This window comes from Capsella rubella, unplaced genomic scaffold (assembly GCF_000375325.1).
Source record: "Capsella rubella cultivar Monte Gargano unplaced genomic scaffold, Caprub1_0 scaffold_5, whole genome shotgun sequence".
NCBI lineage: Eukaryota > Viridiplantae > Streptophyta > Magnoliopsida > Brassicales > Brassicaceae > Capsella > Capsella rubella.
The window spans coordinates 8,544,257-8,562,308 of NW_006238919.1; the positions used below are offsets into that span (position 1 = coordinate 8,544,257).

Consider the following 18,052-nt stretch of genomic DNA (forward strand, 5'->3'; position numbering starts at 1 on the left):
CTGATTGATCGATTTAAGGTGTAAGTATTATGACATATTCTTTGTTCCGCCGCGGCACAAAATAAGAAACGTTTGTGTCGATCTCTCCAACGCATATATAGGTTGAGAGAATGGGTTAGTCCTTATCACATTCACATTCACATTCTTAATTAGAAGGTTTCAAAATTATAAAGAATGAATTGACACCAACCAATTAAAATGGTAGTGTTTAGTGGTGGTAGACACGACCTTTCAAAAGAGGTTGTTTATGTTTTCATGATTCCAAGTTTTTCTTTTGTTTTTGTTTGTTTGGGACAAGACAATTTTACGCATGTCCACATTTTTGTATGGTGTTTTACTCAACGTTTAAATCAATATGTATCCATGGTTTTTGGGTATGGAAACAAAAACTATTGGCTAATGTGTGGTGGTTTCACGATTTTGGAGAATTGTGTGGATAAGTAACAACAGGAATTGATATTCATTCTGTAGTATATCGGATTGGCAGTTTATATAACTTTTGAGTTTTGATGCTAGCAAAGTGTGTGTGATGTCAGATGATAGTTCAACTAAGAGAAAGAACTTGACTTCTATTGTTCTATGAGAATCTTGACTGTCATTTTCAGTAATACGGTTTTTGTTTTATGAAATTTTTACAATGATATATATATTCTTTGTATCAAGTTAAAATCGTTACAGAAAAGGTTCAGATTGTGCCTAACATATATGAGATTAAAAGAAAATGATCATTAACTGATACAAAAATTCGTGAATGTTAATACTAATCGAGGCCATGACATGATAAACATGAATAACTGCATTGATACGCATGTGTTTATCTTTATCAATTTAGCTAACTCAAGAAGTGTGAAACAATCTTTAAATTTATACATTGCAAAAGTAGAAGCACGAATAAAGAATAAAAAAAAAGGTATATACTGCATTGCTACGCGTATTATATTTTAGTTTATCATCTTTTTGATTCTTTTTAGCCATTTTAGCTTTGGAGTGAGACTTGTCACGTGACTCCCTAACCCCTAAATCTCTATGTCTATATAATATAAGCTTGTACATACATAGTTACATACACATGCATGATGCAACAAACCTATATATTAGCATTTGTTATTAAACTAGGTCCGGACCCGCGATACAGCGCGGATGAAATAATTATATATATATAATTTTTATCGGATTAGAATATGTTACATTTTAATTTTGTTAGAGTGCACTCGATTACGGTAAATCATATATTTGTATAATAAGTTTAAATAAAACAATAAAGAAAAAAACGAGTAAATAATCATATAATGAGTTTTGATACAATTAAAAACACGGTGAAAATTTAACAGCACTAAATAATATTTGTCGATAAATTATTTATTTTGGCATTTTTGTAGTAAAAGTAGGAATATACGTAAAAATTACATATTGACAATATATTTTTTGAAAGTCCAACCCGTAACAGAATTCATTTCGTAAAAAACATTATTCGTAACTCGTTTTATCATTATAATTGTGATTTTAACAAACTACCCGTGAATTATCTAAAATTTACATATTTTGATATATAATATATTTTATCAATAAAAGTTATGTCTCCAAAAATTACATTTATATCTTCAAAAAAATATTTCGATATTTTAAATTCTAAAAGTTTTATATATATGAACCTTTTATTTATAATATTTTGAAACTATTTGAAATATTAAATATGCTCATGTAACAATGGTTTTAATATTGGTCATACTTATAATGATTTTAAACCCTTGTCCAAAATATTTAACCGAGTGTAGTTGAGTATTATATGTCCGTTTTGAAAAATTCAAATTGCAACATATGAAAAAAAGTTAAATTTTTATTAAATATTTATATTATATAGTATAATATCATAAATTAAAAATAATATCAAATAAAAGTGAAAGAAGAATAATATTTTTTAAATAGATTGTATTAAATTAGTTAGAGAAATATTAGTAAATCTTATAATTAGTTATGGAAATAATGCAATCATAAAATTAGATTTGGAAAGTATCCGGTATATGTATCCAAACCCATTAATCTATCCAATTTTAAAAGATCCAGTTACAAATTTCGGGTAATTTTTTGAAATTGACCCGACCCGGAAACACTTTTTGTATTTCTCTTTTACTAATATAGGATTATACACGTATCACGTATGGATTCATTGATACCAATGGCTTTTTGTTGGTAAACTAAACGCTCTATAGCGTTTCGAATGTCTATATATATGCTTCCATGTTTATTCTATTTTCTTTTAGCATGGGATTATGTTTTTAGGAATTGCTTCTTGTAAAAGCTAAACTTTTATTTCTTATCAAAAAAATACTTCCACCAATTCGTGATATATATAGTTTGCAATATTAAGTTTATAAACTTGGTTTATATATCTATATCATATTATTTAGGAACGGTCATTAAGGCTTGACAATCGGATATATACTTAGGTCGGGTTCCGATATAAACAGGTCTAGCGGTTACAATTACTAGAGAAGTAAAAATCTCAAAAACAATTTAATTGTGATCTTTTCTCATGAATATTTTTTTGAACACATTAAATCACAAACCATGGGATTCAATGACCAGTTTTGTGGTATTCAATGGTGGGTTAGAGTAAGATTAATTACAAACAACAATGCTAATCAATTGGGTCTTTATTGGGCCAAAATCAATATACAGGCCGAACTACCCTACTGAGCAATGACATATTGGAAGAAAATTAGGTGAAACCAAAGCGCCATTATGCTCACTATATTAAGTACTAAACCAACCTCTCTTTAATTTCCAGATTTAAAAATTGGTGTTCATATTTTATGACATATGTTAAGACTGATTTGCCAACAACATCTTGATAAATTTAAACATCTAACTAAAAGAAATGTATTTAATCATCCAACTATATACATTTAAGAATAGAGATCGCATTCATATTTTTTTTTTGTTAGAAATCCATTTACAACAACAGTCAATCATAGACTTTGTCTTCTCTTTGATCCTGTCTTAGTGTCTCTTGAGATCTTAAGAGCATCTTATAACTCTTTCGATTCCATATAAATCTTATAATATAAAGTTTTATATATACATAAAAGAACTTGGATTTCGATACTCTTGATGATAATCCAATAATGAAAGGGAAAGGCACAATAGAGAAAGAGAACAGTCTTTTATGGCTGGTGAAGGCTCCTTTCCGGTTATTGATCCTGGCACGTGACGCCTACATCCGTAGCATCACGTCATGCTCCGGCGTCGGAATCCTTACCGCCGGTGGATCCTCTGGTTTTGGTCAACTCGCCGGAAACTTCCAAATCCCCGAAGCACCTAGCACAGCACTCCCCCGGTGCTTTACCTTGACGTCCACGGCAGATGATCAAGGCTGTCCGAGACAACCTGAGATGGCAATGAGACAATCGGTGTGGTTGGATCATCGGAGGAACTATAGATGCGTCGTTGTGATGCGAAGAATCGATGAGGAGATTCCTTTTGATGATGAGTTTCAAGAAGAAGAATCATTTCTTGATTATGGTAAATACTAAATTCTTACAGAAAACAAATAGAGAAAGCATCTGTTGACTACAAAAAAACACGTCATCAGAAAGGTTTTAATTTCTTGGTTATATTTAGTTTATTGCGTTGTTGTGCTAAGTGATAAAATATGGATCTACTAGGCGTATATCTCAGTTCAGTGTCATGAATCACAATGCTGTTAGGTTCTTTCGTTGTGAAAGTAGATATTGCAACTGTCTCATGAATGAGTTTACAACAAAATCAATTCGATCATGTCAATAGTGTTTGGTCCAAACATACTTTTCGACAAATCATTTGGCCTTTTCGCATTCTTTTCAATCGAAGTAATATATAAGTTTTTGTTTTGTTTTGATTCCGAGAGTTCCTATACATCTCGTGACTGATATAACTAAGAGTTATAGAGACGAGAATTAAACATATCTAGAAAAGAAGGCATTGAAGAATAGGTGTAGTGATGCACACGGATGACATCCGGATACGAGCTGAGAAGGCCAAAGTCATCCTTGTTTGTTGGACAGGCTAGACCAAATTTGACGTTAGCTATGAATGCAATGGAAGTATAGATTCAAAACGGATCAAACAACTCAACAAACTACAAAGCCTTTAAACTCCACACAAGAATTGTCACTAAACAGAGTCAAAGAGTCTTTTAGATTTCAATGCAGGATTAGCCGTTTTCGAAATTTGATTACGTGCAGTGGTTGTCAAATTTTCTCTACCAACAAAATGTTACATAGTTTATCAATTTTACCTTTTTTTTTGGTAAGTCAATTTTACTTTATGAAACAAAACAAAAAAAAAATGATAATGTTCCTCCGACTCCTAAAAGTTCTAAGTACAGTAAATATGTATATAACACGAAAATGTATTAAACCAAAAAAAAGAAAAAAAAGAAATGTATTAAACCAATCTTTATAATTTCCAAAACACTTGTAATATACAAAACTTAAACCTTTTTTTTTTTGTAACAGTACAAAACTTAAACCTTTGCGAAGAAGAGTCTTTCTTTCCTCTTTCTTTCTTTGCAAGACTCTGTTGTGATTCCTCTAAAGACTAAACCTTTGCGACGGAGCCCTAAAACCATCAAGTCTCATTCCTCCGGCGAACTAAACAATGGCAGAATTGAAGTTATCAGAGACTCGAGACTTAACCAGAGTCGAACGAATCGGAGCACACTCACACATACGAGGCTTAGGTCTCGACTCAGTACTCGAGCCACTAGTCGAATCCGAAGGCATGGTTGGTCAAGTCAAATCACGCAAAGCCGCTGGACTTATCCTTCAGATGATCAGAGAAGGCAAGATCGCGGGTCGGGCTATACTCATTGCAGGTCAACCCGGAACGGGTAAAACCGCAATAGCAATGGGTATTGCTAAGTCGCTTGGGTTAGAAACACCTTTCACCATGATCGTAGGAAGTGAGATCTTTTCTTTAGAGATGTCAAAGACTGAAGCTTTAACTCAAGCTTTTCGCAAAGCTATTGGTGTAAGGATCAAGGAAGAAACAGAGGTGTTGGAAGGAGAAGTCGTTTCGATTTCGATTGATCGACCTGCTTCTGGTGGTGCTGTGAAGAAGACGGGGAAGATAATCATGAAGACGACTGATATGGAATCTCATTATGATTTGGGATGGAAACTGATTGAGGCGTTGGATAAGGAGAAAGTACAGAGTGGGGATGTTATAGTTTTGGATAGGCCTAGTGGGAAGATTACTAAGCTTGGAAGATCGTCTTCGAGGTCTAGAGATTTTGACGTTATGGGATCGAAGACTAAGTTTGTGCAGTGTCCTGAAGGTGAGCTTCAGAAGATGAAGGAGGTTGTGCATACGGTCACACTTCATGAGATCGATGTTATTAACAGCAGGTTGGTTTCTTGATATTTCTCTGTATTTGTTAATATTATTGATTGGTTAGTTTTGAGGTTTAGGTTGAAAAGATTGCTTCTTTTTGCAGTTTTAGGCTTGGAAATTGATAGAAATGATTGTGTATTTGGATGATGGTCTAGGTGTTGCTTGCAAAGAACGGTTCTTTTTCAACTTTAGGTTTGAAAATCAAGGATTTTGGGATGATAGAGGTGGTTGGGATTCAAGTTTTGATGCGTTTTCATTGATTGATGTGACATATGTTCAGTTGCTAATTCTTAAGCTTGCTAGATTGAAAAGATTGGTCCTTTTTTGTACATCAAAGTCATTAACTTGATTCATGTTTTTCTTTTCTGTGCCTTGTAGGACTCAAGGGTTTCTAGCCCTTTTCACGGGTGATACAGGCGAAATCCGATCAGAAACCCGGGAGCATACCGATACTAAAGTGGCAGAATGGAGGGAAGAAGGGACAGCTGAAATAGTACCTGGTGTTCTCTTCATTGATGAAGTCCATATGCTTGATATAGAATGCTTCTCATTCCTAAACCGAGCCCTCGAAAACAGTATGTCTCCAATCCTCGTCGTAGCCACGAACCGAGGAATGACAAAAATCCGAGGAACAAACCAGATATCAGCTCATGGGATCCCAATCGATCTCCTTGACCGTCTTCTCATCATCACAACTCAGCCTTACACAGATGATGACTTCAGAAAGATCATAGAGCTACGCTGCCAAGAAGAAGATGTGGAGATGAAGGACGAGGCAAAACATCTTCTGAGTCTGATTGGATGCGATACCTCGCTTAGGTACGTGATTCATCTAATCAATCCAGCTGCTTTGGCTTGCCTGAAACGCAAAGGGAAAGTTGTGGAGATTGATGACATTGAGAGAGTGTATCGATTGTTTTTAGACACCAAGAGATCGATGCAGTACTTGGTGGAGCATCAGAGCCAGTACATGTTCAGTGTGCCTATAAACAAAGAGGAGGCGACTGCACGAGACGCATATGGCTTCATGGCAATTTGATATATTCACTTGATTCTAATTTGTAAATTGATTTACTGGCTTTTGTCTTTTATTTTCTTCTTTCACATTGGATGCATTAACCGGTGCATATATGAAGGCTGATCTTGTTCTTTCAAAAGAAGATAGTATATTTTCACAAAAAAAAAAAAAAAAAATGTTGAGTTCTTTTAATTTAGGATTTATTAATTAATTTCTGTGACTGCTTTTTAATTTCTTTATAAAATCCGCGCCTTACTTGGTACGACTTGTTCATCCAAAAGAAAAAAAAAAAAAAAAAAGACAAAGACCCAGAAAAATCGATGAGTAAGTCATCAGTCTCTATACGAAGCTCCAACATCAGTGTCGTGCTTCTCTTCCTAAATCTCTTCACTTTCTTCTCCATTGTCTCCTCCGATGAACATGTCTTCGGTAAGTTTCAGTTGGAATGGTTTAAGATTTTTAGGGTTTTGTTTTAATTTATCTGGGATTCGAATTTTTCAGTTTAGAACCACCAAATTTCAAACCTTTTCCACATAATAGAGACAAATTTCGATAGATTTTATATCTAAAAAGATCCAATTTTGTTGTCACTGGCAGCAGTGGGTGAAACTGTTTCATTACAAGTGACTCCAAGAACAGAGGTGATTGATTCTCCTGGTCTGAAGCCAGGTCTTACATCGATATGTGAGAGATTACATATCCATGGATTACAAAGACTTAATCACATTGATAGATATGCACATTCACTGAAGCTGACCCTTTTGAGTAATAGTGATTCCAACAGTATAGACATTTGCTTTCACAGGTGAAATCTAGTATCTGTGTATCTATCTATATGTGTCAATCTTAGGTCTGCATTTAGCTTAAAATCCAAGTTTCCTTTTTTCTTGATTATTAGGAATTCGTCTCGTGCAATTGGAATGTGCCCTCATGGTCAGTGGAAGAAAGTATCCAAAGAGTTACCTTGGGTTGGGATAATGTCACCTTTTGACTACAAGATTCTCGATGTAAGAACATTTGGTGGCTCATCTAATATCACTACGTTGGAGCTGGTTGCTAAACAAGGTAGAGTTTGTCTTGTTCTTTTGTTATACAGTATCCCTGTGTTTTGCAAATTACATAACTAAACAAGGTAGAGTTTGTCTTGGCAGAGTTTTTCATGTACCGTATCGTGTTCTTAATGATGGGGATATTGTTGCTGAATTTGGCTTCTAGACTTAGTAAATCAGTAACGTTTTACTACATTGGTGCCATGTCCATTGGAATTGTCATTCTTGTAACTCTTATCATTAATCAGGTTAAAGTTTTCATTAAAATTTCAAAAAGCTTTTGTTTGTAAATTCATGGCTTACCTCTTGTTAGTTAACTCGATAACTGATTGTCTACAGGGGTTAAAGCATCTCCCAACTGGAGGGAAGGGTCGGCTTGAGTTATTTCTCTACTCGTCTATGGTGAGAATTGTCTTCTCTTTGACCTCTTTTGTTCTAATCGAATAATCACTAACCAATGCCTTTTTAAAAAATTTCTCAGATTGGTGCGGGAGGTTACTTTCTTCAGTACATACGCGGTTTAATTCATGATCCTCCAATGCAGATAGGAATCAGTGAAGATTTGTACATCACTGTATGTAAGTTTGGATATTTTTGAATATTTTTGCATATTCTGGTTTGATGAATCTTAAAGCTTATGCAAAATTTGCAGCTGGCGATTCTTTTGGTTGCATTTGTATATTTGTTTGGAGCATGGTCAGGGTTTTGGACTGTTAAGAAATTTGTTGTGACAAAAGATGGTTCTATTGATCTTTGTACATCAATCTATGCCTGTTGGACCATTCGAGCTTTTGCTATGGTTCTGATCCTTCAGGTACTTCGTTTTTTCTCTGCTTTTGATTCATCTTTAATTATAACAAAACCTTTTGGGGACTGAAGTCATGATCTTGTGTTAATTAACAGAGCTCTTTAGATCCCTTGCTTGCTGGAGGAGCGTTGATATACGGAATTCTCACGTCAGTAATTCTAAAGAGTATCAGCAGAAAGGTGGTAGCGCAAAGAATCTATGAGCAAGATGATGAAAATAAGTGTTGTAGCCCCGGCTTAATCCATGCTACTACGTTTGCTTCTCCTCTTCCTAGAGGTTTTGGTTTTTCTTTTTGTGTGTCTCTAAGGGGTCTGATTTCATTGCTACTATTCCATTTACCTCGTAATGTTATTGAAGAATCGGTTTTTTCTTCTGTAAATGGTCTTTGCAGGTTCCAAAAAGAAGTTGAGGACAGTACCACTATCTGCTTCAGATTTATTCCCTTCTTCATTCCACAAAACACCAGAAGGGAGAAGGAAGGTAACAAAGGAAGAGTTAGAAAAGTTCACTAAAGAGAGCACAGAAAAGGCAGTGAAGGAACTGGTTTCTTCACCCGGTTTTGGCGAATGGGCGGCAAAAAATGCTAATAGAATCAGCGTTAATCCGATAAACGAATCGTCCAGTAAACTGACTAATACTGTTAAGCGTAGAAGATGGTTCCTCTGGTTCTGAAATGCTGCAAGCAACCAGAGAAACTTTTGAACCAGTCGGAGAGTGTAGACTGTAGAGACTCTTGTAACTTCTTAGGGCACTACTGTTGTAATAACCCAAATTGTTTCTTCTTAGGTTGGTTGTGTACACAGCAACAAACATTGCTTCTATATTTCTTGTGGAAAAAAAAATTCTCACTGATGAACGGATTGTAAAAGCAATTAGCATTGCTCTTTTTTTTGTTTTTGGTCTTGAAATCAACATAATGCACCTTCAAATCCATTGACCAAGTAATGGGATATTTCTAGTTGAAATATAAAATGTCCTTTGCAAAAATCAACCTTGACCAATAAAACATTTTCTACAAATGATAAGGACTAACCCACTTGTCTATTAGTGAAGTCATAAATGATGGTGAAACTCAACATGTTATTAGTATTTATCTGATTAATGGAAGATGACCATGTCCACGCTTGCTAAGCTCCAACTGGTATTAATGGAAAAAAGATGATAAGATAAATAGGCTATAACTGGTGTATAGGGAAGTTGGAAAAAATGAGAAATTTAGATGGAAATTTTCACCTAAAAAATAAAATAAATTTCTGATAAAAAGAAAAAAAAAAAGATTGAATATTGGTGATGTGGGTCAAGAGGAAATTGCATTTTAATTTTGAATAATTCAACAAAAGTGAGTTGGTCATCTCTCACTTATGATTGTTGTTAATGATAGTTTAATCGTATAAATCTAAGATTAGTCCTTGGAGAGAACATGTCTTTTGTCTCCTAAAGCCTCTTTTATAATTCATCATCATCATATAATCCTATTTTTATTCCATTCACAGCGAAGAAGAAGAGGAAGAAGCAGAGGAGTTCGTTATAAGGAAAGATAAAAAGACCTAAGACAAGAGCATATCAGAGAAGAAGATGTCTTATCAAGATCAACAACACCCTGTTGGTGCTCCTCCTCCTCAAGGTAACTATCAATATTATTTCAAATTTTGTAGGTTTTGGATATTCTTGGTTTCTTGTTTCTCAAGTTTTGATGTTTTTTTCTTTCAGGGTATCCTCCTAAGGAGGGTTATCCACCACAAGGATATCCTCCGGCGGGATATCCTCAAGCAGGATATCCTCCAGCGGGTTATCCTCCTCCCGGGCAAGGGTACGGTCAAGGATATCCAGCACAAGGCTATCCTCCACCACAATATCCTCAAGGTCCTCCACCGCAGTATCCTTATCAAGGTCCTCCACCGCCACAATATGGTCAGGCTCCGCCTAAGAAGAAGAAAGACAAGGATTCAGGCTTTATGGAAGGATGGTGCGTTGACTCAATATCTCTTTTATACATTTTAACATAAGTCTTATGAAGCTGATGACACTGATTAATCCCTTTCTAGATGATACATTTTTTTTAGTTTCATTATTCATCAAACTTTGGTATGCAATAGTATGGATATTCAAAGTCTATATGAATGGTTTGTACTTAAGAAAATGTGGATTTGTATCATTGCTACAGTTTGGCTATGCTCTGCTGTTGTTGTCTCTTGGAAGCTTGCTTTTGATCGGAGCTAGATGTGCCGTTGACCGTCTTGAGGATGCAAATTGCATTTTGTCAAGATATAAAATGTTAAAAAGGCATGTTTGATCAGCATTAGATCTCTTCTTCTGGTTATGTGTGTCCACGTTTTGGCCTTTTGGGTTTGTTTCTCTTCTTTATTTTTACTTTTTTTTTTTGTTATGAATCTGAATTTGTCTTGAGGGTCTTGTTTATTTTTTATGACTATTTGATTGATTCAGGGTATGTGCCCATCTTTTGTATATGTAAAAAGTTTGTCTATTCACTTTGCCATTCATTTTTACAGTAGAAGAACACAAATAAGTAACTCAATTATGTAATGTTTGTCATTATATCTTATTCGGATTTTAAGTTTTCAATTCGCACCTAACTAATATGTCAATGGCGGAATAACGAAATAATTGAATAGTTTTTTGGCGGAAAATATTAAATTTGATTGAATTTTCGTAGAATAGTTACTAAACTTTGAATAAACTACTTTTAAAATCAATTTAATTATAATTAATTTTTAACACACATTAATTTTATTTACAGAAATCATATTCTAATAACGTGAAAACTTGATAGATATTATGAATGGTAAGAAATCGCGGAAACACGGTTTCAAGATATGAAAATGTGAAACCAATGTTCTACAATTCATCCTCATTAACTTCATGAAATAATCCCTTATAGGTTTAGATCAAAAGGGGTGTGTTTTGTAACTAAATAAAGTATTAAGACGAATTTATAAAGTAGAGGATAATAAAGGGCTCTAAGTCAAGCACCCTCAAAATCGATACAATTCATCATCATCCTTCGAAGCTGAATCGAAAATAAAGGTCAAGTTTTGTGTGTTTTTCCTTCTTCCTTGTCTCTGCGACAATTTCCAAGATTCAAAATTTGGTCCATGACACTCTCCAGAGCTTCCTCTCTCATTCGCTTCAGCTCTCTCAGGCATGCGCTTCTTCTTCTTCCTCTCCTTGTTAATTTCCCGATTTCCCTGATCGAAAGTTTTAATCTTTTTTTCTCATGCTAATGATGATTTGGCTTGGCATTTCTGTTGAATTGCTTATTCATTAATGCGCAATTGGAAAGCTTATGGGTTGTTTCGTTGAAACCAGACATAACTCTCTCTTGCATCTCATTTGTCTTCATGATTATAAAGTATTGATCTTTGTGATGGTTTCATCTGCTTTGCAGAGAAACGAAGTCAAGACATTAGAAGTTTTTTGTTGTTGTTGTTGTGTGTGCTTCAGGAGAATTTTGAATTTCTTTTTGTGATAAAATTGTGTGAATGGGAGCTCCAAAGCAGAAGTGGACACCAGAAGAAGAGACAGCTCTTAAAGCTGGAGTGCTTAAACATGGAACTGGAAAATGGCGTACCATTCTCTCAGATCCTGAGTATAGCTCAATTTTGAAGTCTCGTTCTAATGTGGATCTCAAGGTACAAAAACAATAACAATTTGAGAGAGAAGAGAGATTACAGAAGCTTATAACATTGTTGTCTAAACATTTGAACAGGACAAATGGAGAAATATAAGTGTAACAGCTTTATGGGGATCTAGGAAGAAGGCTAAACTCGCACTCAAAAGAACTCCTTCGTCGGGTCCTAGGCAAGATGATAACGCTACAGCTATAACCATTGTGTCTCTGGCTAATGGTCACAATGGTGATGGAGGAGGACAACTGATTGATGCACCATCTCCTCCTGCAGGTTCTTGTGAACCACCAAGAGCTTTGAAAGGACCCTTTACAAGGTTTGGCTTCTTCTTGTATTTGTATGATTTGTTGATGCTGTGGATGTAGAGTATGGGAATAGTGAGTAATATAATGAAGCATAAAGGCTTTACTTTAGTTTAAGTTTCTTGAAGATGGATCTGAGTTTTGATATGTTTGTTGTAGTGTGGATAAGATAATACTGGAGGCCATTACCAATTTGAAGAGACCATTTGGTCCTGACGGAAAGTCGATCTTGCGGTATATAGAGGTACTTTTTCTATGTAGTTAGGCGTTCCTTCTATGTACTTATGGCTGCATCTATATACAATCACCAAGGACCTTAATGTAGCTGTAATTTTCAGGAGAATTTCAAGATGCAACAGGATATGAAACGGCTTGTGACTTCAAGACTAAAGTATTTGACAAATGTTGGAACATTAGTTAAGGTAAAAAGAAACACATTGATTGAAATTTTCCCTTGCGAAAATCACATTTTTAATTACCCACCTAACAATGGTGTACTTCTTGTGTTTGCTCTCACCTTTTAGATAAAGCACAAATATAGGATTTCTCCAAATTATATGGATGAAGTAGCAAGACAAAGGTCTCCTCAACTCTTTGTGGAAGGAAACAAGGAAAATACTCCGAAACCCCAGGAGAACGGCGTCAAGAATCTTACTTACTCCCAAGTAGATGGAGAAGTCATAATAAAGGGCATGACAGAAAAAGAAGCTGCTGCAGCCGCTGCAAGAGCCGTGGCAGAAGCAGAATTTGCAATAGTAGAAGCTGAAGAAGCGGCAAGAGAGGCAGATGAAGCAGAAGCCGAAGCTGAAGCTGCCCATATTTTTGCAAAAGCCGCGATGAAAGCTTTGAAGTATAGGATGCATAGCCAAACTCGGTAAGAACTAAGAAATCATTGATGTTGTATCGTTAATACTGTATTGTTGATATTATTATCGTTTTGATATTATCTTCATGTTATGTCAATTTTCAATTTTGCATCGCTGCAGTGTTTTTGGTCAGTAACAGTGTTAATATCGCAGCTTGTAATGTCTTCTAACTCCATTGACTGTAAAACCTGTTCTTTTGTTTTTCTTCTCTTGATCTGTTTTTGCTAGTAACTTCCAGTGTTCTCGCGACCCATTTCGAAACTTGTTTTGAAGAGAAATAAATAAGGCCATTGATTGTACACACAGCTTATTTCCCTATCTTTAGATTTTTAGAAGTTAAAGAAAGGCACTTATGTTTTTGTGTGTTCAAAATTGCAAAGCCTTAAGACTAGAAAACAACTCACATGTAATAAACAAAGGCAAGACTGGACCAAACAAGACCAGTAAAGTAAGTGTGACAGAAGACAAATAAAGACCAACTCTTGTATCACATGAAAAAACTGACTTACAAGAAGTATTATCATTATCAACCAGATAATGCAAGAAGATCAAGAAGAGGGAACATATGTTCTTGGTGAAGTTTAGTTCTTTGATGTTGAGTGATTTACAAACCAATCAGTGACCTGATCAATGGTGGTAGGGTTCTTGCAGGATATCATGAAACAGCAGACTTCTCTATCCGTAAGCGAACTAAGCCCCCTGCAACAATAACAATGCAAGAAACATAGTCATGAGCTAAATGAAATGCCTTTTGTGCTTGTTTTTGGAGTGTTCAGATGAAGAAACAGCTATACATTTCTTCTGTTAAGGCTTCTTTGGACAGAGCTCCAGGTTTGTCAATCTTGTTCCCAATAACCAGAAGAGGAATACCGTTAAGCGAACTCTTGCTCAACAAATCATGGAGTTCACTTCTCGAGACACTGAGGTTGTCAGGATCTGCAGCATCAACAACGTACCTAGACATTGGAATCAACATGAAACCATATTGTGAAGAATAGAAATATAACCTAAAGCCGGGCATTAAGGATAAAAGACACCTGAGTCTAAGATCCTTACACAATCGCAGAAACAGCGCGGCAGTAACGTTCCCACATGCTGCGGAATCTAGGATGACCACCAAGATCCCATAGTCTAATTGTAACGTTTTCTTTTGTCACTTTCCTCATGTTAAACCCTACCTGATAAAAAGCAAAGACGAATCTCTTTATGTTAATTCAATTTTGTAAGAGATGTAGTGTAAAACTTACGGTAGGAATCATGTCTTCACTGTATCCACCAGTCTAAACAAGAAAAAGATGAGAGTAGATATCAGATTCCCCAACCACCAACAACTAAATGTTAAGAAAATATAAAAGGGAAGCCTACAATACTTACTGCAATAACATTTACAAGTGATGTCTTTCCTGCATTTTGAAGTCCTATCAGAGAAACCTCCATTTCTTGCTTGAAGAGAAGAGACTAGTAAACCATACTGAAACAAACAAATAATAGGTCCTCTCTAGTCTCAAAATATCAACCAAGAGAAGAAGAGGGACAGCACTAAGTTTTTTTTTCTTTCAAAAACAGAATATATAGTTTTATATTAGATTGTTGCCTGAGGTAATGGAGGCAACGTAGAGCTATATAATCAACCCTCCGTGGGAAACAAGAGGATCTAGTTACATACATACTGTAACTGGTAAGCACACCATTGAATTCTTTTGATTATTTAGAGAAACTGCAAGGTTTCTATATACCTTCTCCGCTTCTCGTGTAACATGATCGTTCAGTCGCAAGGTTTATATTAGCCTCTTAAGCTGCCCTTGCTGGTTGCTTTGACTCTGTCACAATTGTGGTAGATCTCCTTGGATTATAAACTCATATAATTTTACTGCAAGAAAACCTTGTAGCAGAAAAATATAGTTTTACTCCTATGATACGAGCATTACGAGAAGCATCATTTTTTAGTGTAACATGTTAACTTTTTATGTGAGAGTCTAATTTCTATTTTAGTTATATAATATGCAGAGTTTAAAAAACTGAGGCCACTTATGAATTTGTGTTACCAAAATTGCAAACCCTTGAGAATAGAAAACAAACCACATCTAATATACAAAGACACGACTGGACCAAACAAGGCCAGACCAGCAGGATAGACAGACGACAAATAAAGACATATTCTTGTTTCACAGGAAAAAATGTCTTCAACAATCATCATCATCATCAACCAGACAACACAGGAAGACTAAGAAGATCAAGAAGGGAGAATATATGTTCTTGGTGAAGTTTAGTTCTTTGATTTTGAATGCTTTACAAGCCAATCAATGACCTGATCAATGTTGGTAGAGTTCTTGCAGGATATCATGAAACAGCAGACTTCTCTATCTGTAAGAGATGTAAGCCCCCTGCAACAATAACAATGTCAGAAACATAATCAGATCGAGCTAAATTGTGCTATGTTAGAGTATTCAGATGAAGAAAAGCAATACATTTCGTCTGTTAAAGCTTCTTTGGACAGAGCTCCAGGTTTGTCAATCTTGTTCCCAAGAACCAGAAGAGGAATACCATTAAGCGAAGTCTTGCTCAACAGATCATGGAGTTCACTTTTAGAGACACTGAGGTTGTCAGGATCAGCCGCATCAACTACATACCTGGAAATGGAATCAACATGAAACCAAATAATGGGAGATAATAACAGAGACCTAAATCCGGGATTTAAAGATCACAGAACTCTGATTCTAAGATCCTTACACAATTGCAGAAACAGCACGACAGTAACGTTCCCACATGCTGCGGAATCTTGGTTGACCACCAAGATCCCATAGCTTGATGGTAACATTTCCTTTTGTCACCTTCCTCATGTTAAACCCAACCTGAAATAAAGAAAACGAAGAATCTCTTCATGTTATTCCAAAAAGCATGCATGGATGTTTTTTTCTCGTTAAAAATGGATTTTTGTAATAGGTGTAGTGTAACACTCACCGTAGGGATCATGTCTTCGCTGTACCCACCAGTCTAAGAAAGCAAAAAAAAAATGAGAGTAGATATCAGATTCCCCAACCACCAACAACTAAATGTTAATAACATATAAAAGGGAAGAATACTATACTTACTGCAACAACATTTACAAGTGATGTCTTTCCTGCATTTTGAAGTCCTATCAAAGAAAGCTCCATTTCTTGCTTGAAGAAGAGGCTGCAAAAGCATATCGAAACCAACAAATGATTAGGTCCAAACAAATTACACAATTTTTTAACCCAATTTACAAATGGAGAGCATAGAGACAGAAATAGATGCCAAAAAGAACCAATCTGTCATGAAACTTTTGAGGTTTACATACACTATATTCCTTGAAAAAACTTGAGCGATACACATTTCTCCTAATGTCACCACAGAAAGACGTATAAACCTATAAACCCCTAAATCTTGGCAATCAAATAGAACAATATCACATCAAATGCCTAAAAGCTTGTTTCTTTATAAATTCAAAAGGATAAAAATTACAGAACCTTTCTATGAAAAGTAGGAGAACCTTGTCAAAAATCATCTTCAATTCACCAAAATTAGAACAAGACCAGGATTCAAGTACTGCTGAGCTGATTACGGTGTTGTTACACGATTTTCAATTTCAATTTCTTCACAAAATTTCCAAATTCATTTCAATTTCTTCACAAAAATTCAAAATTCAGCTCGGAATTAAGCAACAAAGAAACTCAAAACCTCAAGATAAACAAAAATTTCAGCTCAATATAATCAAAACAAGAACAGAATGATTGAAGAAGAAGAAGGAATCTTAAAAGGAGGGGTCTCACACCTACGAAGCCAATTGAGAAAAGCTTCCCACAAACCCATTGATGGATGATTCAAATTAAAAAAAAAAAGCTCCGAAACAAACAGATCCGCCGGTTAGAATTCTCCTCCACGGGATCTCTCTGAGAAGAAGCTTCTTCTTGTCCTCGTTCGTCGTCCTCTGCTCTCTCTCTCTCTCTCTCCAGTGACGGCGAATTAAAAAGAGTCAAAGCCACGAAATCTAAACCGTTCGATCTTTCTTCTGGTCCACCGAATCAACGGTTACGGTCTTGTTTTTCGTTTTATGGTTGATACACCGAGAATCATGGGGTTGCTATTTTTAAATAAATTCATTACTTATTTTAAAAAATTGTATCAGCCAATCAGAGAAGAGATACGGTGACACATACACACCAGAAGCTGGGAATAAGGAATTGGATAAACAAATCACCTAAACCACTCGCGTTATAAGAAGCGCGTGACGACAACGTACCTACTACCTACCGTCCATGGTGTTTTTTTGTTCAGCTGGGTGGTGCCGCCAAAGGATTTGGCGGTGGTGATATGATCGGGAAGTCCACTTACACGTGTCGTCTCTTAATGATTAATGGGTTGAATATATGTTAATGGGTTCTATGTCATGGGCCTTTATTTGACCCACTAGTGATGAGTTGATGATCCATCATCCATTAATGTAAAAATTTCTCTCTGTTGATGGTTTTTTTTTTTTTTTAATATTCTTGTAATGATGAGACTTATTTACACTTTGCATTTCCCCATTCATAAATAAATGATTACTTATTTCTTTTCGTTTTGTTGCCATGTTTAGATTGGAGTGAGTTTTTGACTAATTTTACAAGTTGTCTATATGAAAAGAAAAAATAAAGTAAAATGTATGAATGAAAAGCGAAAGATAAGAAAAAAAAGGTGAAAAATGAATTGGTCAACCACTAAAGCAGTTATAGGTTAAACACTTTCTTATTGCATGAATAATTATCCAAATTATTGATTTATACTAAAACTTAAAAAAAAATGTACACTAGAACATATTCTTTTAGGGACTGCAGCTGTAATTTTATAGTTTTGTGATTCAATCCAATAATGTGTGTATGTGTGATTTTTTTATAGGCCAAAAAAAAGAAATAAGTTTTCATCGAATTACTTTACTTGTCGTCTAAAATTTCTCTCATATATACACAATTTACAGAACTACTATATATA

At 35.3% G+C, this 18,052-nt stretch overlaps 7 protein-coding genes across 10 annotated transcripts; 5 read left to right on the forward strand and 2 right to left on the reverse strand.

The window, feature by feature from the left end:
• Positions 1-3,053: 3,053 nt before the first annotated feature.
• On the forward strand, positions 3,054-3,765 carry LOC17884779. The gene has a single exon (XM_006293178.2). It carries the CDS (start codon positions 3,126-3,128, stop codon positions 3,531-3,533), a length of 408 nt encoding a protein of 135 aa, XP_006293240.1. The 5' UTR covers positions 3,054-3,125; the 3' UTR covers positions 3,534-3,765.
• Positions 3,766-4,638: 873 nt separating this feature from the next.
• LOC17887523 (ruvB-like 2) lies at positions 4,639-6,412 on the forward strand. The gene is made up of 2 exons (XM_006292919.1): positions 4,639-5,387; positions 5,752-6,412. The coding sequence occupies exons 1-2, from the start codon at positions 4,639-4,641 to the stop codon at positions 6,410-6,412; spliced, it is 1,410 nt and encodes a 469-aa protein (XP_006292981.1).
• A 270-nt stretch (positions 6,413-6,682) lies between these two features.
• Positions 6,683-9,177, forward strand: LOC17886201. Of its 2 annotated transcripts, none has more exons than XM_006292952.2 (9): positions 6,683-6,820; positions 6,989-7,196; positions 7,290-7,456; positions 7,543-7,688; positions 7,780-7,842; positions 7,922-8,014; positions 8,093-8,254; positions 8,344-8,524; positions 8,640-9,177. In XM_006292952.2, exons 1-9 carry the CDS (start codon positions 6,712-6,714, stop codon positions 8,918-8,920), a joined length of 1,410 nt encoding a protein of 469 aa, XP_006293014.1. In that variant the 5' UTR covers positions 6,683-6,711; the 3' UTR covers positions 8,921-9,177. The 2 variants fall into 2 exon arrangements, with proteins under 2 accessions (XP_006293014.1, XP_023638543.1); XM_023782775.1 differs by having other exon boundaries at positions 6,992-7,196.
• Positions 9,178-9,779: 602 nt separating this feature from the next.
• LOC17886004 lies at positions 9,780-10,792 on the forward strand (the record flags this gene model as incomplete). The annotated part of the gene is made up of 3 exons (XM_006292009.2): positions 9,780-9,872; positions 9,959-10,214; positions 10,413-10,792. Coding segments are annotated over 3 exons (405 nt in total), but the record flags the coding sequence as incomplete, so codon positions are not given.
• Positions 10,793-11,432: 640 nt separating this feature from the next.
• Positions 11,433-13,294, forward strand: LOC17886737 (telomere repeat-binding factor 3). Its single transcript, XM_006291506.2, has 5 exons — positions 11,433-11,898; positions 11,976-12,211; positions 12,357-12,441; positions 12,536-12,619; positions 12,722-13,294. Exons 1-5 carry the CDS (start codon positions 11,749-11,751, stop codon positions 13,073-13,075), a joined length of 909 nt encoding a protein of 302 aa, XP_006291568.1. The 5' UTR covers positions 11,433-11,748; the 3' UTR covers positions 13,076-13,294.
• A 158-nt stretch (positions 13,295-13,452) lies between these two features.
• On the reverse strand, positions 13,453-14,977 carry LOC17885342 (ADP-ribosylation factor-like protein 8a). 3 transcript variants are annotated; one of them, XM_023782301.1, is made up of 6 exons: positions 14,800-14,977; positions 14,438-14,534; positions 14,311-14,343; positions 14,120-14,241; positions 13,858-14,019; positions 13,453-13,762 (listed from the first exon to the last, which is right to left on the reverse strand). In XM_023782301.1, exons 2-6 carry the CDS (start codon positions 14,498-14,500, stop codon positions 13,645-13,647), a joined length of 498 nt encoding a protein of 165 aa, XP_023638069.1. In that variant the 5' UTR covers positions 14,501-14,534; positions 14,800-14,977; the 3' UTR covers positions 13,453-13,644. The 3 variants fall into 3 exon arrangements, with proteins under 3 accessions (XP_023638069.1, XP_006292824.1, XP_023638070.1); XM_006292762.2 differs by having other exon boundaries at positions 14,438-14,977; XM_023782302.1 differs by lacking the exon at positions 14,311-14,343 and having other exon boundaries at positions 14,438-14,977.
• Positions 14,978-15,127: 150 nt separating this feature from the next.
• Positions 15,128-17,032, reverse strand: LOC17886100 (ADP-ribosylation factor-like protein 8a). Its single transcript, XM_006291847.2, has 6 exons — positions 16,857-17,032; positions 16,156-16,237; positions 16,025-16,057; positions 15,794-15,915; positions 15,532-15,693; positions 15,128-15,447 (listed from the first exon to the last, which is right to left on the reverse strand). The coding sequence occupies exons 1-6, from the start codon at positions 16,892-16,894 to the stop codon at positions 15,330-15,332; spliced, it is 555 nt and encodes a 184-aa protein (XP_006291909.1). The 5' UTR covers positions 16,895-17,032; the 3' UTR covers positions 15,128-15,329.
• Positions 17,033-18,052: the final 1,020 nt, after the last annotated feature.